The sequence below is a fragment of the Endocarpon pusillum genome, assembly GCF_000464535.1.
Source record: "Endocarpon pusillum Z07020 unplaced genomic scaffold scaffold7183, whole genome shotgun sequence".
In the NCBI taxonomy this organism is placed as follows: Eukaryota; Fungi; Ascomycota; class Eurotiomycetes; order Verrucariales; family Verrucariaceae; genus Endocarpon; species Endocarpon pusillum.
This window is the reverse complement of record NW_006916638.1, coordinates 35,001-58,882: the sequence shown is the minus strand read 5'-3', so window position 1 is coordinate 58,882 and position 23,882 is coordinate 35,001. Positions and strand designations below refer to the sequence as shown.

At 50.9% G+C, this 23,882-nt stretch overlaps 6 protein-coding genes across 6 annotated transcripts; 4 read left to right on the top strand and 2 right to left on the bottom strand.

Moving 5' to 3' along the window:
• Positions 1 to 541: 541 nt before the first annotated feature.
• EPUS_05627 (uncharacterized protein) lies at positions 542 to 6,494 on the top strand (the record flags this gene model as incomplete). Its single annotated transcript, XM_007807648.1, has 2 exons — positions 542 to 1,051; positions 1,101 to 6,494. 2 exons carry the CDS (start codon positions 542 to 544, stop codon positions 6,492 to 6,494), a joined length of 5,904 nt encoding a protein of 1,967 aa, XP_007805839.1.
• Positions 6,495 to 7,552: 1,058 nt separating this feature from the next.
• Positions 7,553 to 9,072, top strand: EPUS_05626 (uncharacterized protein; the record flags this gene model as incomplete). Its single annotated transcript, XM_007807647.1, has 4 exons — positions 7,553 to 7,915; positions 8,042 to 8,615; positions 8,707 to 8,931; positions 8,984 to 9,072. The coding sequence occupies 4 exons, from the start codon at positions 7,553 to 7,555 to the stop codon at positions 9,070 to 9,072; spliced, it is 1,251 nt and encodes a 416-aa protein (XP_007805838.1).
• Positions 9,073 to 10,668: 1,596 nt separating this feature from the next.
• Positions 10,669 to 13,327, bottom strand: EPUS_05625 (uncharacterized protein; the record flags this gene model as incomplete). The annotated part of the gene is made up of 4 exons (XM_007807646.1): positions 10,669 to 12,430; positions 12,479 to 12,609; positions 12,670 to 12,865; positions 12,990 to 13,327. 4 exons carry the CDS (start codon positions 13,325 to 13,327, stop codon positions 10,669 to 10,671), a joined length of 2,427 nt encoding a protein of 808 aa, XP_007805837.1.
• A 2,556-nt stretch (positions 13,328 to 15,883) lies between these two features.
• EPUS_05624 (uncharacterized protein) lies at positions 15,884 to 18,255 on the bottom strand (the record flags this gene model as incomplete). The annotated part of the gene is made up of 4 exons (XM_007807645.1): positions 15,884 to 16,627; positions 16,681 to 17,167; positions 17,220 to 17,289; positions 17,337 to 18,255. The coding sequence occupies 4 exons, from the start codon at positions 18,253 to 18,255 to the stop codon at positions 15,884 to 15,886; spliced, it is 2,220 nt and encodes a 739-aa protein (XP_007805836.1).
• Positions 18,256 to 19,133: 878 nt separating this feature from the next.
• EPUS_05623 (uncharacterized protein) lies at positions 19,134 to 20,772 on the top strand (the record flags this gene model as incomplete). Its single annotated transcript, XM_007807644.1, has 2 exons — positions 19,134 to 19,256; positions 19,306 to 20,772. The coding sequence occupies 2 exons, from the start codon at positions 19,134 to 19,136 to the stop codon at positions 20,770 to 20,772; spliced, it is 1,590 nt and encodes a 529-aa protein (XP_007805835.1).
• Positions 20,773 to 21,494: 722 nt separating this feature from the next.
• Positions 21,495 to 23,792, top strand: EPUS_05622 (uncharacterized protein; the record flags this gene model as incomplete). The annotated part of the gene is made up of 1 exon (XM_007807643.1): positions 21,495 to 23,792. The coding sequence occupies one exon, from the start codon at positions 21,495 to 21,497 to the stop codon at positions 23,790 to 23,792; it is 2,298 nt and encodes a 765-aa protein (XP_007805834.1).
• Positions 23,793 to 23,882: the final 90 nt, after the last annotated feature.

Here is a 23,882-nt window from a genome sequence, read left to right as displayed (position 1 = left end):
TCAGCACTTAGCTATGAGCAGTTAGAAGGCACTGCAGGACCCCGCTTCTGTTTAGTTAAGCTAGCTCAACTAAAGGCTTCGTAGTTAGAGGCCGCTGCATTCACTTCTCTCACTTCAGTTGACCGCACCACTCACGCGCTCCAGCAAAGAAATGTCCCGCGGCAGGACAGATTCAAGACCACCGTTTCTCCTGACCTGGCCCAGATTATGTTGAAAAGAAGCCCTTCGAGGACTTTACTTCTCTTCAGATCATTCATGTAGTTGGCTCGCTTTGCTCCCAAAAGAGGCGGCAGGAGGCGGCTTTCATCGTCAAGACCTCTTTGTCCACTATCCTACGAGTCTGCTTGCCGACTCTTCCGCCAACCCTCCCTCCTCTACCACTTTCAATTAGAGGCGGTTCTCCAATCCTTTCTACAACATGGCATGCTGATCAAACCTACGCCTGGACCCCCTTCAGCGGGTCAATTGGCCCTGAAGTGGCAACCACCCACACTTTCATCGACTACTTCTCTGGCGGCCACCAACACTGCTATTGTTTAGCATGGCTAGTGATGGAACCGAAAAATTACACCTTGCCGCGCCTGCAGTGACAGCTTTGAAGAATGCGGCTGCTGGGGAGTCTCTAACTACTCGGGTCCGGATGGAGAGGTCTTTTAGCGAAGATATCCAAGAAGGTTCTCGAGAACTGAAAGAAGCTGCAGAGCAGACAAGGAACATCATCTTGGATCTTGGCCTAGACGGCATTATTCGATGGGTCAGTCCTTCGTGGACCGATGTGGTTGGCACCGATCTGGAGGCGGTCAAGGGTAATCCTATTTCAAAGTTCATCCTGGATAAGCCAGAAGCTTTCACAGAGGCCATAAACTCGCTCAAGAATGATGACTCAAAAAGCCAATTTGTCAGGTTCGCAATCAGGGTTGGCATAGCATCAGACCTGGAGCCGATGCTCACCTCTGAGCAGAGAGCAGAGGCAGACGGAGACAAATCCGTCTTGGAGCTCGAGGGTCAAGGGATCATGGTCTACGATCGTATATCAGGAGGGGAGAGCCATGTAAGCCAAGGCGACCCCCTTTGTTGGCTCTCCGACTAACACTTCTTAGACTATGTGGATGTTACAACCTGCTGCAGAGCCTGTGCACATCACTATTGCCCTTCCAAGGTTTCTTGTCGAGTCTCTCGGCGTTGGCGCAGAGCTACTGGCCAAATATTTGACAGAGCTGGCAGAGAGCGGCGCCAACGACCCTGCCCAACATCCACCGCCTCTACCCGTATTGTGCAGAGTGTGTGAACGTACCATTGTCCCTTGGTGGTTCGAGAAGCACTCTGATCTGTGCGTGCAAGAGCATCGAGCGGAAATGGACGTGCAGATGGCTCAAGAGGCCCTTGTTGAACACCGCCATGCTATTGTCAGAGTACTCGATGCCTTTGAAGCTCGCAAGTCGCGTAATTCATCCGGCGAGAGCAGCCCCGTCGTCGTGCCACCGCCAGAATACAAAGGGATGCCTATTGGACCTACTTCGAGCCCGTCGTCTGGGCTGTCTTCTGCCCCAACGTCGCATCCCGGAACACCTCTGAGATCTCGCAGTCCCTCCGGAGCAGGCCTTGGTCACTCGCGTGGGAGGTCTTTCGCCGTCAGACGGCCACTTGCGCGCATCGTGGAGCTCATACTAGATTTATGTGACACGGCTCTTGAAATCAGCATTCCTGCTATCAAAGAGACGAAGAATGAGCCCGGCGATGAATTCAGAACCCAGTCCCCTCAGTCGGAGTCGCGCATTTCGCAGATTCTTCAGTGGCAGACACCTAGCAGTTTGGAGCACGAGATAGGTTTAGCAGCCCTAAGCGTGGACACCGAAAAGCTAGCTAAAGCAAAGATCGAAGCTGTTCACCGACATCGCACGATCATTGAGTATGCGGAGCGTATTCGGCAAGAATACCTGGCTGAAGTGGACGCTTGTATCGGCGAAGCACTGAGAAAGGCTGAAAGGGTTGCAGCTGGTGAAGAACTATCCTCTTCAAGTGAAAGCGAGACTGAGGTGGAGAATCAAACGCTCCCAGATGTTACAGAAGAGTGTCTTTCACCTGCTCCAGAAGGCGTCGTACGATCTTCACAATCGAACATAGAGCTGTCCTCAATGGCAGCTGCGCTGAGGAGTAGCTCGAACGTACCATCCCAAGATCATTCACTGCCAAGGCGATCTTCTTCTGTTGCTATATCGACTCGCTCAAGCAGTCCGCTTGAATGCCCTACACCCCGGTCACACCGAAGCGGTCTGCTTGGCCATCATCAGCCATCAACAATGCGAAACTCCATGTACCTCGAGAGCGATGCCAATGAAAGTGACAGTAGCTTGGTCTCATCTGGCGTACCAGGAAATTTGCGAACAGAGTCTCCTTCGGAGTACACCCTGAGTCGCACCCCAAGCTGTCGAGATCGCAAGAGGAAAAGTTTGCATCTCCATGGTCTTAACTCTGGCTCCCCACGACGGCAGCCATCACCTGGCCAGGTTCCTCCGCCTCCTTCTTCCCCGCTACGAATGTCTAAACCTCGCGTTCCTGGTGCTATTCCTAGTGCTGAACGTACGCCGTCGCCCGTTGTCTCGCCATTGCTGACCACAGGTGAATACATGCCACCCCATCACCATCCACATCACCACAGGAGGCAGTCATCAGTGCATTCGTCGGATGCGAGACCACCGTTGTCACCCAAGATAGGCTCCATAGCTCAACCTCCCCAACGAGTCCAGCCGCCATCCATCAAGGACTTTGAAATCATCAAACCAATCAGCAAGGGCGCTTTTGGTAGTGTCTATCTCTCTAAGAAGAAATTGACTGGGGAATACTTTGCCATCAAAGTCCTGCGGAAGGCTGACATGGTTGCAAAGAATCAGGTGACCAATGTCAAGGCAGAACGAGCTATTATGATGTGGCAGGGTGAAAGCGATTTTGTCGCAAAGCTTTACTGGACATTTTCAAGCAAGGACTATCTGTACCTGGTAATGGAATATCTGAATGGGGGGGATTGCGCTTCTCTGATCAAGATCCTTGGGGGGCTCCCGGAAGATTGGTCAAAAAAGTATATTGCTGAAGTCATATTGGGGGTGGAGCATCTGCACAGCCGGGGCATTGTGCACAGAGACTTGAAGCCAGATAACCTGCTGATTGATTCGAAAGGCCATCTGAAGCTGACCGATTTTGGGCTCTCACGGATGGGTCTCGTTGGGCGACAGAAAAGGGTGCTGAAAGACAACGCGGAATCTGCACCAGATTTGCTCAAGCAAGGGCCGTTTGTGCGCGCTCAGTCGACTGCAACTTCCAGGTCAGCATCATTTGATTATCAAGGTTCACATTCACCAAGCCAAACACCATTGTTGACGCCGGCACTCGCAGGTGGCCTGGACCAGCCATCCTATTTCAACCTAAGCCGTGAGAATACGTTAAGCCGACAATCCTCCAGAAAGACCTCAGGTCATCGGAGTGATGCTGGCGGTGTTTTGAGCCATGAGCTCCACCACGCTTTCAGATCTTTTTCCATCCACGATCCAGCTGACATGCATGCTCCACCCACCGCATCGAGAGGTGGTCCAATTGAGGAAGAGTCCAACAGCCATGGCAGCAACTCCCCTGATATTTATCCCTTGCAAACAATTGTGAGCAATGTTTCTTCTCAGGCTCCTGCTGGAGTCACACCGTCTATGTTGCCACCTCCAATGGCGCTTTTCGACCCAGAGGATAGCACTCGTCGATTTGTCGGTACGCCTGATTATCTGGCGCCGGAGACCATCAATGGATTGGGTCAAGATGAAATGAGTGATTGGTGGTCCATAGGCTGTATCCTGTTTGAGTTTCTGTTCGGGTACCCTCCTTTCAATGCTGATTCTCCCGAAAAGGTTTTTGAAAACATTCTGGCTCGCAGGATTGCGTGGCCAGAAGAGCCAGACCTGCCGGTCTCAGAGGAAGCGAGAGATCTGGTCAACAAGTTGATCCAACTAGATCCGCGTGCTAGACTTGGGGCAAACACCAGTGAGAAATATGCCAGTTCCGCTGAAGAGATAAAGAGCCATCCCTGGTTTTCTGATATCAACTGGGCGACACTATTCGAGGACGAGGCACAATTTGTTCCTAATCTAGAGAATCCCGAAGATACGGAGTATTTCGATGCTCGAGGAGCGACTCTCCAGTCATTCCCAGAAGAGCTTGAGGAACAACTTTCACCCCGGATGACACCAGGTGGGACAGAACTTTCTGAAAGGCCACATGATGCACTTGGGAGAGTCAGGTCTCAAGTAAATACTCTCAAGAGAGGTCTTATGCCGCTTCACATACCTCCCCACGTTGCTCGTGATTCGCGAAGCAGACGATTGAGTGAACCAGCTGTGGCTGATGATTTTGGGAATTTCACTTACAAGAATCTGCCTATTCTCGAGAAGGCTAACAAAGACATCGTGAACAAAATGAGGGTTGAAGCAATGCATGCACAAACAAGAGGCTCAACTTCAACAGCCGTTACTACCAGCAACACACCCGTCACCAGCTCTCCGGGACCATCATTAGAAGGTAGCCCTCTGCTTCCTGGGCCGTTGAAAAGGACTCTGTCCATGAGCAAAGGGCTTCGGTCGGCATCACCTTCCGGTCCACCTGGATCCAACTCCTCACCAAGTCGTCCTTCTCAGCCCTCCTCACCTTTACTCGTGCAATTCTCTACAGGTCAAAATCATGAACGGAGGAAGACCTCTGGCTCCTCGCAATCCAGCGGTTCCCTTCAACCAGGCAGCTTTTTCGATCTCCCTCGCGAAACTGTCGCAAAAGCGCCGTCTGCCGCGTCATCACCCATCAAGAACATGCGGCTTCCTGTTGTATCTCCTGCCAAGGTGCCAAGTGCGCAACGGCAGAGTAGCATGCCCAACCGTGTCAGATCGCAGACAGTAGGCTCACAGGACGGTGCCGAATCTCCTCGCGAAACCTTCATACCGGGTCATCACAAGCGTAGGAGTCAGTTGTTTGTGCAAGACATCTCCCCGTCTTCCTCGGACAACGAGGGATCGCAGTCGAAAGCTCTGTACAAGATGCAACGGCGACGGCAGAGCTCTCGCAGGATGTCACAGTTCAACCTGGTGGATGGCCCTGTCTATCGACCTTTAGATGTGTTGATCTGTGAAGATCACCCCGTCTCGAAAATGGTTATGGAGAGGCTGTTTGAAAAGCTGCGTTGCCGAACCATTACTGCCTCGACTGGATCTGAAGCTATGCGCCTTGCTGTTAGCCAGATTCAATTTGACATCATCTTTATGGAATACAAGTTGCCGCTGATAAATGGTGCGGACCTCGCCCGCATGATTCGTGACACGAAAAATGCAAACACCCATACACCTATCGTTGCCGTCACTGGCTATCTGAAAGAGTTGCCTGAAACACATCAGTTTGACAGTCTTGTTCAGAAGCCACCAACTCTGACCAAACTTACCGAAGCCCTTTGCAAATTTTGCGCCTGGAAGCTACCACCCAAGGACTTCAAACCGTCCATGCCGCTGTCGATACCACGCTCTAACCTCCGACAAGAGACCCAGACCATGCAGGATAGTCCAACCTCTACAGCCTCAACGGCGCCAACCATGCCGGACTCCTCTTGCAGGGGTTCGAGCAGAGAGGACTCTATCAGCAGCAGTAGCTTCTTTGGGGACATGGAACCGGTCAAAGGGGAACCAGGAGCGGTCATTGTCAAGAAGCCAACAGACGAATGGCCGGTCAAGGGTGGTCTTGGGATTTCAGAGGACATTGTCACGGAAAAGAAGCCTTACATCATGAGTGGATTCCCACATCTCGTTCATACAGAGTCTGCTCCTGCGGCGCAAGAGTCCCTCACATATCCGGGCCTTCAGACTCCTCGCCGACAAGTGTCACAAGAAGGACTGACAGCAAAGCGAGCATCGCGCGAAAGGCATGGCTACGAACTGGGCGCTGAGTCTGGTGACGATGAGGATGACGAACTTGGGGATGTGCAGGTACGCGCCAAGTCGCCACATGGGAAGCAAGTGCGTCAAGCTTCGAAGTTGGGGCATGAGATGATGCGGACCAACAGTCGAGGCAGCGTTATTTCGACCATTGAAGATGGCAAAGCGGCTGAGCTGGAAGCTTCGAGGTCTTCTTTGGAGATACTGGAGCGGAGGATGGAAGAGCTTAAGATACCCGAAGAATACGAATCACCGGCATCTTTGGTGGCTAGCCAGCCACGAAAGCTGAATAGGGCTAATAGCTACCATGCCCATCCAGATCCCGAGCCGGTATTTGATGAAAAACGACCGCAAAGTCGAGGTCACATAACTCCTCCCGTCATCTTCCCCCAACAGCCGGGAATGGAAGTCAAAATGTTTGAGATGGATGCGAATGCGGAACGAGTGGGCGACGGAGACGTTACTCCAATGCCGAAGAAGACTGTTGACTTGGAAGAACAGCCTACGCCGAGACCGCAAGGCAGTCCACTCAGCCATTCTTGACTTGCATCAGCGTACAGCGTAGAACTTTCCCGGTCCCCCCAAATTCTCAACTTCTTGTTTATATTTGATCCCCGTCTACTCTTATGACCTACCGATGGCGAGCTGCCAAATAAGAAAAAAACAGGGCTCTTTTTTGTCTGTCCTTTTGATGCAAGGCGCTGGGGTGTTTAAGATATCTGATTTGACTGGATGTCAGCAGATCGGCGTTTGTCTTCGCGGGAGGAGGATGTTCTATTGCACATAGATGCCTGAGCACAGCGATTGTCCACCGTAACAGCGAGCTTCACTCATTGCTTTGTATTCTGCCAGACACACCATTTTTTCTTTGTGCAGCGTGCTTCTTCTTCTGCCACTCATGCCACTCATGCCACTCATTTTTGCGCGGCTGCGGCTGGCGCTGGGACTTGCTTCCGAGTTTGATCTGACGTGACGTAAAACATCATGCTGAAGCCCCTGTGCTTGCAGTGTTGGCCAACTCGCAAAGGTTTGGAGCGAGCATATCGCCATACCATATCTAAAATGGCAACGATGTTTCGCCCAGGGAGGAAAAAGATTTGCACACAGCAACCGCACAAGATGAGCTAGACTTGCCCAGAGAATTGATCTTTTGTCCAGGCTCCGTACCTATGATTATGCATCCGTGTGAGTCTTGTACTACTGTTGGTGAAGGGGTATTCAAAGACCGACACTCTCCTATGGCATCGTTCCAGGCAGCCCAGTTTACAGTTGTTTCAATATGTACTTTCACTCTGTCGGTCTCTGCTCTGCCACTCGTCTTGACTGGTTGAAGCACGATCTGGTTGTACATCAGGTTTCGTCCTATTATATGGCCGTCAATGCCTTGGAAACCTGCACACCATGCAGATACCGGACCCCCTCTGATGACGCGTTAGCCCTCAGTCTGAGATAGCTATCTTGCTTAAACAGATGTCTGCGAGTGCAGTACAAACATACAAATGCCACTGCTGCCACATTAGTCAACCAATATTACAACAGGCGAAGACCAAAATTGATCACCACCTTCAACTGAAGTACACCGCTCTCGCAGTTCAACCAACATGTTTAGCAGAAAACCTCATCACGAGACCAACGCCAACAACGGCGACAATTCCACAAACTACAACGATGCGAGCGCGTCTTATGGCACCGGTTCTGGCAACACTGACAGCGGGCGTGGACCTCACAAATCCTCGTTGCTAAACAAACTCGATCCTCGCGTTGATACCACCACTCGACACCAGCCAAGCGACACTGGTCGCAATGGCGGTGGAGCGCTCGGCACAAGTGCTCGACATGACAACACGGGCTACGGCACCAGCAGCAATGGTCATGGTGACACCACCGACTATGGTAGTGGGATCGCTGGACGCAGTGCAGGATCTACCAATGTTGGGCCTCATGATTCCAGCCTGGCGAACAAGGTCTGTTTCCTTAACCTGGAGATAGTCCTTGACAATTAATTCCGACTGACCCTCTTTTAGATGTATCCTCGCGTTGACTCCGAAACGGACCGCAATACCACGCGTATGAGCCGGGACTCTGGTTAGACTACGCAACATAATTCCGGCTACAGTAATCCGTCCCCAAATACTGGCTATGGCGCTGCCAATTTTGCGAGCGGACCACACAGCTCCAACTTTGCCAACAAAGTAGATCCTCGGGTCGATTCTGACAACTTCCGGGGCAACCATGGCGATACTACTGGTAACTATAGCAGTTCCTCTGGCTATTACGGCAGCAATACCACCAGTGCGGGCTATGGCAATACAGGTTCCACGACGACCAGACCGCACAGCTCCAATCTAGCCAACAAGCTGGATCCGCGTGTTGGCTCGGACAATTTTCGAGGCGACTATGGCAGTAGTACTGGCACATACACGAATGCTAACACCGCTAACACCTACGGCAACAGCTACGGTGAAACAGCGAATAATGGTCCTCATAAATCGCACCTCATGAACAAGCTCGATCCCCGCACTGATTCTGACATGGATGGCTCTCGAAATACTAGCATGGGGCAAGACACCAACCAAAGCATAGGCAATCCCAATACCAAAATCATGCCCCAAGAGATATCTAGTCATGCTCATGCCACTGGTGGTCCGGCAGGTGCTCTGGAAGGTAAACACGCCAAACATACATCTGGTCAGCACAGCTCCTGAGCCCACCCTCTCTAAGATTACGATAACTGCTAACCAATCTTCTTTTACAGGAAACATCTCGAACGCCACTGCTAGTGCTAAGGTCTCTGGTGGTATGGTTCCAGAAGGATCTGCCGACGCGAGCGGTCCTCTATCAGCGGATGCGGGAACCACCTCCTCCAATCAAGGCGGGCTGAAGGGAGCGATCAGGAACTTGGCCGGTGTTGGTGGCAATCTTGACGCGTCTATAGATAATAACAACCATCACGATCGAAGTGGGATGGGTCACCAGCAGGGTGAGTACGTGCCCAGAAATAGGAACTATTGAGGTTTACGGTACGAAGGCAGTCATTATGGCGATGGACATGCTACTTGTCCAGTACCTGGGTGTGAAAGATGATGAGAGGAACCGGAGAAAATGGTTAGCAGCCCCATAAATATACGTTCTCGATTTGTAATCGAACCAACTACTCAACCATGGAAGTTTCCCTTTCAGTCTGTCAATACCTGAGCACATCAACATTATCCTGACCTGTGATTGTGCCAAGACAGAGTCTTTCATCCATCCTATGTCAATCGAGCTCCTTCACAGCCTGAGGATCCGATGCATTGCTCGCTTGCTCCCCTGTCTACCAATTGCAACACTGGCTTTTCCGTCCATCTACCCAAGGTAGCTGATCCAACTCTCGCCCACTCTGACCTTCATGGCCATATCCACTACATCTTGAACGCCTGCGAAACTGCTATCTGTTTTGCTCTGTCACGACAACTATGCCCGGGAAGATGATTTCGCCTCAAAATAGCCCGGAAGGATGGCGCTTTTTTTTCATCAACGAAAAGAGAAAAACGCTCATACTCGGGACAAAAACCTCCGTCTTACTTATCGATTCCAGATTGGACTGTTTTAGCTGGAAAGGTGTGGGACGCCCTTCTCTCCTTGTCTGTCTCTCAGAGTCCGTCCCGACGGAATTCGGAAAAGGGGGCCTTCTGCCTCAGTGGTCTTTGCGCGGATGTTGTAATTTCCTTGTCTCGGACATAGTCTGGGATCGATCCCCACTGCGCGCTGGGGCGATGGCCCTCGAATTGGGCGTATATTGACCAAAATTCAAAGCTCAAACAAGATCGATCATTTGGAGAACTTCTTTCTGGCAACAATTCTCTTTATTGAAAGGACGTCTGGGGGAACATAACTCCGGGGGGATATTTTGCATCAGCCCTATTTTCTTAGTGGTGTAACTCTCTCAAAGGAGAGATGTAGGAGGTTATTTGATATAAGTTTCAAAACTTATCGCAACATCGAACGACCCAAGATCCGACACCGCTGACGGGGGGGGGGGGGCCGGTTGCTCGCGGAGTGGATAAGTACATACTCAAGTTTTATCTTGAGGAAACATATGTGTATTAAAGGAGACGGGAGTAGGGGGATGTCTTCATTCCAGTTATCTTGAGCGAAGCTACTGCGGCGGTTGTTGCGTTTTTGTTATATGTAGGCTGTATTGCAGCACGGTCTTGAGACTTGAGATGGCTGAAGACGTGTCTTCTGCAACATGGACAATCTATTGCCCTACATTGCCCTTGCCGGTGTCGAGGGAACTGTGAGACCTGCTTGGCTATTTGGGGGGGAAAGGGGGGGTTGTTACACGAAGCAGTTACTTGATAGGGAACAACAGAAAAGGGCATCGCGGGCTCTGTTGCCTCGTTGAGAAACCCGCTTAGCAAGTAATCTCGTGGCAATAATATCGTAGCACGATTCCCCACCCATAATCATCAGTAAATACAGCTCAGGCACCTATCTACCTATGATAGTATCCAGCATTCTTGATGGTACATCGTCCTCTGCGATTGCTAGCTTTTTGACCAGGAAGAGTTGGCAAAGGAGCTCAAGATGCGGAGAGCCGGTGGCACATAAAGCAATGCTTCTGACACAATGCCTCTCTATGTTATATGTTTGTGGCGGATTGATTTTCATTCCCCGTCCCAGCTTGAGAGGACAAGGCAATGCTGATCTCGACTCGTTGCCAAATCTGCCCAACTCATCCATCCGCCATTGGAGTCTGCGCTGCAGCTTTCATCCGGTGATCTGCGACTCCAGGGATATTCGGCATCTTCGCTTCGTGCGCATCCCCGTTCAGCAACCTATTGATGCCCATATCCTTCTTTACTGCCCCATCCGTCCCATTGCTCGCTTCCCCACTCCCATCTTCTCTGTTCCGGCTTTCGATTTCCTCCAGACCCTCTACCTTCACATTCTGTTCTAATGAGCTTGGCCGCCATTTGCTCAACACCTTTCTCGCCGCTGCGTTCGCCTCCTCATACTCTTCTTTATCCCGCCAGATATTCTCTACCGTGTCGATCACCAACTCTCTAACTGGTGGCCGCAACAGAATCAGATACTGCAACGCCATAATGCACATATTGACCCTCTCTGGGTCTTTGGCCAGACTCTTTATGCGTTCCAAGACATCAGAGTGAATCGCAGGAATCTCTGAGAGAAATCGGATTAGTAGCCGATTATCACGCGCGTCGAGGTAGGGAAGGAGGGCGTCAAGCAGACGAAGTGTCCAGACCCTGTAAGGAGTCTGGTTGGAGGCCGCGGCAGCGCCAGACTCTTTTACGCGTAAGCGATCGTTATACCATTCCTCGTTTAGCCACGAGATGGCAATGGGCAGGCGAGACCGAAAGTCCTCAAGGACGTATAAGTATAGTGTCTGTCGGATGCCGTTTGCAAGAGAGGGACTGTCAACATCAGGCTGCAAAGCAGCTGGTTCACGCTTCACTACGCGCCCGTCGTCCTCCGCTCCCATCTCAGCCTTGACAAGATCATCCAGCCCGCAGGGGGCGCGGGTGGCAAGGCGAGTGAGCATTGTCACCCACGCGTCGCGATCGTTGGTGCTAGCAGCGAGTCTGTTCAAACCGAGTCTCTGACGCAAGGATGCAGGTGGTGCCATATCGAGAGAGGCCACCTGCCCAAATATTCGGTCGACCGTCTGCTTAGCCAATTGAGCGGTTTCGAGCTCGCTGAGTGGAGGAGGTTTTGGTAGCTCAAATGGTCCCAAGGTGATATCAGGCTGGACGAGACCATGTAGAGTCTGTGCAGTGACCGCGGCGGGAGCATCTACAGTATGATCTCCTGGATCATATTCAGGGTCGTAGTCATCTTCGTCGTCCACGCCCGTGGGACCTGCCATGGGTATGTCTGGTAGAGGAGTCGGTTGTTGTATTTTCTGGAGGTATGCATATCTCTCTCTGACCGCTCCAATAGCCTCATTCAAGGCATCAGGGTCAAGATGGTGAAGTGTAAGGTGTGTGATCATTCTAACCATTTCTTCAGTCAGAATCTGCACATCAAAGTTCATAAAAGCAGCATCTTCTGTCAGAGTGAAAAGCTGAGCAAAGGAGTTAGGAGGTGGAGGCATAGGAGGAAATCGTGGGGCTCCATCAAGCCTGGCCCGTTTCGTTGCAAGGCCATCTGGAGCCTCGGGAGGAGCAGGTCGTTTGAGGGATTGACTATCCGCAAAGACCGCAGCGCGGGATTGGTTGAGTCGAACCAGATATGCATCGATCTTGGGGGCGAGAACTCCGTTGGGGTTGTTCTTGTTGATGTTCTTCAACAGTGCTCGTGTGGTTCGCTCTAGAGACCGTGCGATTACCTTGGAGCGCAACGTCATGGGAGAATTCGCCAGCTTCAAGGGGTTGAAGTTGAGGATAGCAGTGATGATCTTGTTTGCAATGGCCGATCGGCTACGGATTAAGATAGACGTGCAATTGAGCGTGGCGTCCACGAGGATGGGATCACTTCTGCTATCAGCAAAATCTCGCGTTCCGTGTGCGATGTTGACTCACCTCGAATTCTCCTGGAATACGTTGAGAAGTCGATCTAACAAGCCGGATGCTTCGGCTTCGAGGATGGGAATGGATAGTATGCGGTCGTTACGAGGCACGATTGTGATAGACGTCTCATTTTTTTCGGGGCGCTACCAATGGTCAGCACTGATGTTGACTCCCTCGTCTACGGATTGACAATCGCAGCGTACCCTTGGATCGGCAATCCCACCAGGCGTCTGGACTTGGACGACTTTCTGGACGAATTTGATGGCACAGACGCGCACACTGGTAGGGGCAGAGTCCATCCGCTTGAAAATGTTTGATTTGATCGCAGTCATCGTTTGCCAGGCATTTGCTTTGGAAGAGATCGCCTTCTTGGTGAAGAAGTCATCCGACCGCGTTACGCTGTACAGAGCATCATATGTTAGACACAGTAATCAAGCTCAGAATGGTCAATCGCCTTCACCCCAGGGCGCCTTCAGCAAGGAGAACTACACTTAGTGGGAGCTTGCCAGGCTGGAATACGTACATTGCTCTGAAAAGTAGAGTGTAGAAGCTGGCAACGGCTTGGATAGCGCTTCTGACAACGATGACATCTTCCGCAGGAGACTCCAAGATGCCCCGTATGAAGGTGACAACATCGAGACATATCTCTTCCTTCTGCACGTCTGCAAGTGCCGGCGTCGCAAAGGTCTCTGCTAGAAACTCCGCTCCCCATCTTCGAACCTCAACAGCCGCTGTAGAACCGACTATGGGAAGTATGCCAGGAACGATTTGGGAGTAGAAGTGAGCATCGCCGAGGACAAGTTTACGCGCCGCCTCGAGTTGAGGCAATATATCGGCAGGCGAGGTGCTTGCCTGCGCCATGTTGGGGCGCGCTCACAGGCGGACGAGCAGAATGGAAAAGGTATCTACGAGAATAGGAGGTGTCGAGGTGGTATGGTATTGTATCACTGCCGCGAAGCATGGGCGGGACACGAGCTGGCCAGGAGTCTACTAGGAAAACAGAGTCAACGCGACTTAGAAGAAGAACGGTGCAGACAGATGCTTTGCGCTGGGAGATGCGGAGGAGTCGAAGTGAAGTAGAAGAACGCATGGCCGATTCCTCACGCATGGTGCTGCAGAAAGCGGCCATTACTTTAGAGATTACGGTCCGCCTGTAAGACCATCGGACCTTCGGACCGAAGCTTGGCGCCAAAATTTATGGCACTTCTCAGATCCCCTTCCTCCCCCCCCTTCTTCATTCCCCTATTTCTCTACTAATACTCACTCAAATTAAGGGAACAATGGATTCTGAACGGGGAAATAGACGACGCGTCTGCCGAAAGTCAAATTCGATAGATCCTCCTTCTCCTGCACCTTTGCGAACGCCAAAAACGATGCTCGATACGCCGCGCTGTGCGCGCCTTCTTGCTGACGCACGCCACACAGCTGGCAAATTGCCTCGTACAGAGCTATTTAAGATACACAATGTAGCCAGACGAACTGGCTTTCCAATCCTTAAAGAAGGAACTGCGCGCCGTAGCGAAAATGTCCATAATTGAGGTCGCAAAAAGATACTTGCTCTATATGAGTGCGAAGCAATTGAAGCTGTTGAAGACGCAAATTTTGGCTTTGCTTCGTCAAGTCACTTTAAGGTGGCAAAGACAATTGGTATAGAAAATGGCTCTGAACGTGTAATTCAACGAAATATGAAGGATTTTGGCGTAGGGACCTATATGGCGGCGCAGAAAAAAATGCTTTTACAAGCGCATATTGATGCCCGAATTATATGGGGATTTGAGCGTCGATATTAGCAATTAGATCAATTCAAGAAGTATAGATGGTGTGACGAGTCTCATTTTGCCACTTGCTTGCAACGACAGGCTCGAATTCATCGTCGACCAGGGCTTGAAGCACGAAATGCCCTATCAAAGACCCAATTCAAATTAAAACGTTATAACAATATCGCAGGTTATTCGCCAGGACACTAATGAGAAATGAATCCTGCTAATTCGCCAGATCTCAATCCAATTGAGACTATTTGGAGGATAATAAAGCAGCGTTTGAAGTCTAGGGGGGTCATCTTCGAAGAAGCCATTCTGCGCAGGGCTATTGAGGAGGAGTGGGATAAAATCACTCTGGATGAGATTAATAAGGCTATCTCAACAATGCCAGATAGAGTAGCTGCCCTAAACGAGCGAAATGGGCGCCCTATCCCCTATTAAATGGCTGTGTAGCATAGCAGGAATCTGAGAAGTGCCATAAAATTTGGCGCCAAGCTTCGGACCCATGCAGTGCTTCTTCACAAGCTTGGTAGGCAAAGCATCATCAACTTCAATTCTACCATCCGTCCGACGAACTGCTTCAAGGTCGCCAGGATGCCCATGTAAGCACTGCCTGTCTTCTCGAATACAGGACCATTGTAACAATATCCCCCAGATTAAAGCGATCGTCATATTACGAGTCCGACTATCGACAAAGCGCAGCGCTCATAAGAGCCCGAAGACCTTTATCTCTTCAAGAATATGGCGACAGGCGCTGCTATCTTCTCCTTCGCGCTCGGTGTTTGTACGACCATCATGAAAGCCGTCTCTGACGTTTTGCTGATCGAATAACCAGATGCCTTTACGATCCACGCTGTCGGTCAAGATAATTTCGAGGATGTCAAAGTTCCTGATGCACCGCTTCAACCTGCGAAAACTCCCAACGTGGCTGTCAATGGGACCGCTTCATAGATCGACTCGCTTTCTTCATATCCTCACGAATCTAAGGCTGCAGTCGAGAGCATGAGTGAAGTTGGGGGTTGATATGGATAGAGGCTTCAAGGAGAACATCCAGGAATGTCTGCCAATTGGGAGCTTTCTGATGAGATCGGAGTTCACCAGCACTGTTTCCAAGTTCGGCCTCCTCTCTAGAGTGCATCGACAGGTGGGCCAGCTGAAAATCCAGGCCCGATGAGGGCGCAATTGTGAGATATATCTGCGCGTTCCTCCCGCGTTGAGCCAGTTTTGCTCCCCGCTTGATGCACTGCAGTCGGGGCTGAGAGGCTGTCTGTCCGCGACTCAGGGCGTGGACTGAAAAAATGTCCAAACGTTGTTTCCAATGCTACACGGCTAGGCTCCCGGCATGCTCAACTACGAACATCAACTGAGAAAACGCTCTTCTAGGATTGCCAAATTAAATTCTGATCAAAGGCTTTGAATCAGACGCTTGCGCTACATCCATAGACTAAGTTATTGATTTGATGTTGGTCTGGGGAGGCCTTTCATTAAGCGCACTACATGTCGTTGTGTCCATCTAATTGGCAACCCAGATCATGTACCCAGTAACGCAAAGGAATGGGGCGCACCCTTGAATCCCGTGGACAAGATGCCAACCTGAGCATTATACCCTGAGCGCCTGGTTCTAGAATACAGTGCAACCGAGTTTGCAGGATAATCCTTACCGTGCACCTATTCTGCTTAATGCTGTGGTTGATGTCAGGTTATTCTCTCTAGCATGTTGGTGCAATGTGATGGGAGAAGATGTGGCATGGCGGGCACCCATCTCGTTATTGGACGAACCGTTATGGACCAACGATTCTGGTCGACTCGGGGTGCTGAACAACGCTATACGAGATGGTTTGTATGGTTGAGAAGCAGCGCCTCCACTGCCCGTCGCCGTCGCTGCACCGCCGATGGAGTTTCGCTTGCTTGGTGTGGCGTCATATGCGCCAGCGTTGTGCTTCCTTGCTTCGATGGGAGAGAGTGACTGTGGTCGGTGTCTCGGCTGTGGTGGCTTTTCATCCGCCGCGGGCGAATGTGGATCGGCGGCAGTAGCTCTGAATTCTGTCGGTTGTTGCTGTACCCTTCCATCATGATCGTATGGTCTGGCAGAGGCTGACGAAGCTTGTGCCGATAGATGCTCGGGAATGGTAGAAGCAGAACCCGCTGGTCTATCTAGATCTACCAAGCTTTTCTGTGTGGCTGGTGTGATGATCGCATCTGCTATTTGAGTTTGATCAGAGACACGGCGAGATAGACGCCCTGTGTGCTGTTGCTGATGCACAGGATGCTGCGGATTGGCCCATGGATTCTGCTCCAAAAACTGTTCTTCAGCTGCCGGACGAGACATGGTCGACGCGAAGGCACTCCGAGACAATTTTGATTGTGTCGGCTTGTTGTTCCTGATGTGGTTCAACGAGATCTGCCAGCTTTTAGTCGACCCGAGAGAACCAGGATATTTTGCCGTAGACTTACCCCCATCTTCTCCATGTCTTCGTCCATCTCAGCTTGAAGTGCGGCTTTCACACTTGGCGCAGCAGGAAAGCCTACATACTTGGCAACCCCTGAGAGTATCGAGACTTCTTTGTTGTAGGACGACTGCTGTGTGATCTGAGTGGACCTCCGGCTTGGGAAGGGAATCGAATAACTGGGAATCTTCTCATCCGTCTTGACGTGATCTCGTCGAACCCTACTCAATTGTTCGCCAATTCGGTCCAGATGCTTTTCTCGCACATCTCTGACAGTCTGAAAATACGCACTATGTATTTGACTCCTTTGCGCGACGCTTTTTGTCTTCAAAGATTTGATTTTGTAAACCAAGAGCTTCTGTTCCAGATCAAATTTCTCGTCGCGATATTTTCTGATGCACTCAATCTGTCGAAGAAATTCGGGATGTGAGGGTTTTGGTGCAGAAAGCTGAGCCAGTTCCTCGTTCAGTGTGACTATTCGCTCATCGTAAAGGCTAAAAATCGTCAGCCAAGCTGGAAGCATACTGACACGGCGTCCGAACGAACCGGTCTCGTAAAGCAGCAAAATGCTTCTCCAAGGCGGCCAAGGAGTCCATCGCGGCCATCTTCTTTGCGTCTGCGGATTGTCAGCATCCTTCATGATGTGCAGAATAGTAACATTACACTCTTCTTCATCCCTTGCTACAGCTTCTACGTCTTCATCCTCGCCTTCAACACGCTCTTCCTCATCAGATCCAACACGAGTTTCGTCCACGCCCAGCTCTGTAACCTTGCCGAGGTGCTCTCCCTCTTCAGTTATGTCTTTTAGTGTCCCGCGGCCTATTGATGTACTATGCTTTGCGTTCGAATCTGTCAAGCCTTTTGGGTTGAGATGGTCTTGTGCAATCCGCAGGACGTTGGAGGTATCTTCCTGCAAGTCTTGGTCGTTCGGTACACCGCCCATGGGTTCGATAGTTGGCTCTCGACTTAGACCCGGCTCTGTCTCCTCATCTGCCTCGCTCCTCATTGACTCAGTGCGCCGTCGCAGGCGCCGCACCTCTTCTGCATCTGCTTCACTGCCGCTGTCATCCTCCATTTCCAAATGCTTGCGCTTCCTGGGTGAGCTGCCTCGAATCTGCGCGGCTTCAACACCGACTCCGGTATCTGAGGCTGCAGTGTTTTCTGAGCGCAGTTCACTTTCAAGATCTTCATCCGATGTGCCTGGCGAAGAGACACCACTATCGCTAAAAAGCTCTTGTTCAGCAGCCTGCGGCAGTGCCGATTGGGCAAGCTTGCTTGGGCTTTGTGTATATGGTAGGTGACCGATCACAATACCGTTATGATTTAGGTTCTTATTGGGCGAGTTCTCAAGACGCTCCGTCTCCGCTTCCGAATCTGCTTCGATGTGCCTCGCAACTGGGGAATTGCCCAAGACCAAGTCAACTTCTTCTACCCCATCTTCAAGGTCACTGAGACTACTCGAGCGGCCCTCGTCGAGTAGATCCCTGGTGTTTGCATATTCAGGCTGGTTATTGGAAATTGGATGGCCCAGCGCCTCCATTTTATCGAGTTGTGTAGATTCTTCACCATTTTCCTCGACCATCGCTTTGGAGATTTGGGGATTCCGAGGAGGATTTAGCGTGGCTTGATCTGTATTGTGATCACTGGCGATTGATATGTATTACATTGGGAAGCACGCTCTAGATGCAGATCAAAGTTAGCTGCGACTTCTCCAAAAGACAAGGGCTGAGAAGTATCAAATCGGCCAGGCAACCTCGCACGACAGGAAGAGGCATTATAGGGCTACTAACATGAAGTTGATTAAAGGTGTACTCCTTCGCGATAAATGCTGGCTCAAAAAGTAGAGGAGTTTGCGCTCTGTGGGATGCGACAGATCGGCAACGCTTCGAATCAATCGTCTGAGGGGCTCTTCACCTGAAAGGGGGCGGTCGAGCAATCCGAATGATGCTCAAATATCACAGAAGAATATATAAAGGCAAAGCAACGGGAAGAGTAGCGATTGAGGTAGGCGCTTGGTTGTGGAGAGCAGTTGACTAGACTCCGGGCTCGGATTTCTGAGAATGAAAACTATGGCGAGGTTTTTGACGGGTGATGGAAGATTATTGTATCAATTTTCAGCTGACGCCTGCGATCTCTTGTTTTCAAGGTAATGAAAGGAAAAGATATGTCTTGGGGAGAAGAGATGGTCGAGCTGCTGATTCCCTACCCACGGAGCCCAGGATCCGACGCCAGGTACGTTATCGGGCGCGGTCATCTGCGCTAACTTACTGACCGCAGCCAATTGTGTTAGGAAGACGCTAAGTTAGTCTGTCGCCCCCCCCCGCATCCGCCAGCTTCTCCAAAAAGTAACAATTTTCTGCGCAGGCCAGAGCGAAGTGCCAGCAAAGCTTCGGAATTGTGAATTGGAACACCATTGACAAAGAGCACCAAACTGGATGGAATGATTAAAGGGAGAAGAACATGGGGAAGAAGCTCGAGGTGGCTCCGGACTCTTCGGCGGATCCATCGCGATCTGCAGACAATACCCTTACAGCTCCATCTTCAGCATTAGATGCCACCCTTACCTCCTTGTTTGCTACCAGCGTTCGTGAGAAGTCTTTCTGAACGCTATATTATTGACTAATGATGGCAGTCCGGACCCGTCAACGTTCCGCCCGTTCGCAAGGCTAGGAAATTGCAGGATTCGAATTCTTCACGGCCAGATACCGTAGCCATCCCCAAAGATATAAAAGGTGGGGAAGATGAATATCCTTCGAGGTCAGAGTTGTTTCGAGCAGAATTTCCACCAGATCACCAGGCCGCCAGTTCAACACCTTCGGACATAGATGAAGACACCCTTCCCTTGCCATCGAGGAAGCGGAGGCGAATGGTACTAGCTGATGATGTCGAAGAATCTTTCATGAGACGCCTTGCTCATCAAGAAGCCCGATTTCAAAGCGAAATAGATGTTATTAGACGGCCAGTATCATCATCTGCCACAAATACGGTGGGACCTAAAGATCCATCGGAGCAGGTTGCCTCAGAAGGCCTTGAACCAGAAGACAATGATCATTTCCCACGACACGAATCGCTAGGTGGCGTAGTCGACGGCAGTTCAATAGACAAGTCTGATAGGACTGTCTTCTTGGGCAATGTCTCGATCGAGGCAATCAAGTCAAAATCTGCAAAGAAATTGTTGCTGAACCATTTGTCATCCTGTCTCCCTCAGCTGCCATCTGTGGGGGTACCGCACAAGGTAGAATCGCTGCGGTTCAGGTCAACCGCTTTTATCTCTGGAGTGGGACCGAAAAGAGCTGCCTACGCCAAAAAGGAGCTGATGGAAGAGACCACTCATTCCACCCATGCATATGTCGTGTATACAACTCAGATGGCGGCCAAGAAGGCGGCCACTTCATTAAACGGTACCATCGTGCTTGACAGACACCTGCGTGCCGATCATGTCTCTCGTCCCGCAGAGATCGATCATAGACGTTGCGTCTTCGTCGGCAATCTTGGCTTTGTTGATGAGGAGATTGTCGAAACCGAGACCGCTAGCGGGGTTAAGGAACGCAAGGGAAGAGGAAAGCATCCGGCTGATGTGGAGGAAGGACTGTGGCGAAGTTTCAGCAACGCTGGAAAGATCGAGAGCGTGCGAGTAATCAGGGACAAGTCTACTCGTGTCGGAAAGGGCATCGCATACGTGCAATACCATGACGCAAATAGCGTCGAAGCGGCTTTGCTATACAACGACAAAAAGTTTCCACCTCTTTTGCCTCGAAAGCTCAGAGTCACCAGGGCTCGGAAACCCAAGGAGGGACGGAAGCCTGCGCATCAATCGAAAGACAGAAGCACGCGCTCAGAAAGACCTGGTGTCAAATGGGATCCTCGGGGCAACGGCAAGGCCTTGCAAGCCAAAGGAGAGACAAAAGGAGAGAATAGCGAGCAGTCGAGTAAGGCCAAACGCTTTGTTTTTGAAGGTTATCGGGCTACCACAGCAGGCGCTCACAATACAAAAGCGAGCGGACAGAAGAAGCGGAAGCATGCAGTCAAACCTACCACCAGAAGTAGTCGTCGAGGGGCAGCATTCAAGGCTGCAGGTGGGAAGCGACAGCAGGAGTAGTTGGATGTTTTAATTTATGACCGATCTCATGAGTAGCGTCTATGGTGTGGTTCCTGATGGCTACCGTGATAACGTTGGGTTGCGCTGCCTACTTCGGCATTGGCTTTGCTTGAAGAATAATTGTCACCTCTTGAAGACTATAGAGGACCAAAGTTGGAATCGTGCGTGTGATCGGGGGGTAGCCGATGTTGATATGGCTTCTCCACTAAGGGGCAGCTCTGCGGTGTGAGAATCAAACATTGCTCACTCCCCCACATTGCCCAAATTTATCTGTGGAAGATATTCTGCAACCTCAAACCTCGCCCCTCACACAAATTCGGTACAGCATTTCCGGTTAGAATTTACGCTCAGACAGGCTTCTACATGCTTGGTAGTAAATACTGTAGTTGTTGCAAATTCTCTACAGATGCCACGAGCATTCATACGTTACAAACTGATAGTATTCATGCGGATGCATCCCAGAAGGGGTGCCTATGCTACTACTACTAATACGCGACTTCTCTATTCCGCGTTAGCCAGAATAATCTTCTACCCACAACAACGTAACCAATACTCGTCTGACCTGGAACCTCAACCTTGTAACGACCTGAGCCTGTAGCCACCTGGTGTGACGGTCTACAACGATCTTTCACAGCTGATCACGAGTAACCTGATTGCATCTCTATGGAACTGACTACAAGCGTCCCTGATACAAAGACCTAGCTTGCATGAGCTCGAGCAAAATGCCTCCAATCCACAAGAGAAAGTTCGAGGATTATCACCCTGAGCTTCATCATTCTAGCAATCCTGAGAATCACGAAGTGGTAGGTTCAGTAATCACTGCACCGAAGAAGCAAGCATCTCATGCGAGAGATCTTCCGTTGGTTTCAAACAGTCAGAGAGCATCTGAAGATGAGCCGCCACAAGACAATGGCTCCTTGTCCCACGCCTCAAAAGAATGGCAGATGGTTGACCGCAAGGATAAGCGAAAGCCCAAGCGGAAGAAGGCTGGAGATGAAAAGGGCCGGGTCAAGTATCCTGAACTGACTTATCACGCCAATGTCACTGCCCCCATACGTATCGCTGACCTGCAGGCACTCGTTCTTTACGCCCTTGCCGATGGAATTGGTCCAAGCTGGGTTGCTTTTAAGAACGTCCGCCACACAAGGAAGGTAGTGGTGCTGATGGTGCCTGGACTAGAGAGGGTGATGTTCGATGGTAGTATGTCCATTGATGAAGGCTCAGACTCGGTTACCAGTTTCGGAGAGGAGGAGAGCAACGTCAACGAATCCAGGTGGAGAGACGATGGTTTCCGAGCCTGGAGGAGCGCCGTCCCAGCAAAAAGTTATAAAGAATGCAATCCCATGGAAATCAAAGTGCAATACCTTCCGAAAGCTCTGCAGCCTCTTGGTGCTATTTTTGAGGACGTATGGCAGGTGAAAGCGCCCGGTGACAGTCGATATGCCAAGCTACATTCTCCAATTCAAGCGATGCTGATTTCACCACTTCCCCAGTCCAGAGAGAACAAATCCGTCAAGGGCCCAAAACCACCAGCAGAAGAGAAAGGGTGGCAATCACAGCGAACGGCTATTGCTGATTTCATCCATACCGCAGATGACCTCCGAGACGCAGAGTATCCTCTCCATCCCGCTGTCCTCGATGGCGACGTCGAAGCAGCTTTGCTTGAGCAAGAGCGCCGAGCCAAGACCGGTCAAAATGCTGCATGTGGTTGGGTTGATACCCGTGTCTCGAAATTTTCGGATGGTACCGTCTCAAGCATAGCCACCCAGCAGGGCAGTATCACTGCAGGCCGCACAGTATATGCAGTTGATTGCGAGATGGTCCTCACTTCCGACGACAAATACTCCCTGGCGCGTATCAGCATAGTGGACTGGGACGGAACAACCGTTCTCGATGAACTTGTGAAGCCCAGCTTGCCAATCAAAAATTACCTTACACAATTTTCCGGCATGACAAGTGCCATCCTTGACCCAGTCCAGACCAGTCTTTCTGAAGTCCAATCTGAGTTGCTTGACCTCTTTAAACCCCAAAGCATCCTTCTTGGCCACAGTCTCGAATCCGATCTTACCGCCATGAAGCTGACACATCCTTTCATCATTGACACCTCGTTGATCTACCCCCATCCCCGCGGCCCTCCACTACGCTCATCTCTTAAATTCCTTGCGCAGAAGTACTTGCGGCGTGAGATACAGCAGCATGATTCGAAAGGTCACAACAGTGTCGAGGATGCTTTAGCCGTGCTCGATCTGGTCAAACTGAAGTGTGAGAAAGGCCCAAAATGGGGTACATCGGAAGCCGCAGGGGAGCCCATCTTCCGCCGCTTGGCCCGAAACACGAGAAAGGACGTGGGGGGAGTTGAAAGGGGCATCACAAGCGCAATGGTAGATTATGGAACTCCCGAGCGAGGTTATGGCAAAGAGGCAACCGTACACATTGGTTGTGAAAGCGATGAGGAGATTGTTAAGGCGGTGGCCCTGCCTGGATGTGGCGTGGATTTCATTTGGGGAAGACTGAGAGAGCTCGAAAGTTTTCGTGGATGGTGCAACAACAATCGAGAGTACACGACCGTTGATGAACTACATGCTTCCCGACCACAGCAAGCTTCTGCGCCAGATTCTGCGGCGACTGGGGGAGAGTCCGACCTTCCAGTACATCCAGTAGAGAATGATTCCATTACCGGCACTGCAAAAAAACCCAACCTCCGCGTCCGTTCCGAGAACCAGTCATTGGGATCACATTCTACAACGCCGACTCTCCAATCAACCATTGCTTCGACCAGTTCCCACATCCACGCAATTCACGACGCCCTTCCTCCTTGCACCCTCTTTATCGTCTACACTGGCACAGGTGATCCACGTGAAGTCGGCCGGCTACAGAAGATGCAACAGCAGTTTCGCAAGGAGTTCAAGGTCAAAAAATGGGATGATCTGAGTGTGAAGTGGACGGACGATGAAGAACAGGCTCTGAAGAGAGCTGTTGAAAGGGCAAGAGAAGGTATGGCTCTGATGTGCGTCAAATGAGAGGTATGAATCATCAGCATTATGAAGGTGTTTTTGAAAGGACCACGTCAACAGAACATGTGTACAGAAAGAGGCGCGGTCTCGAAATGC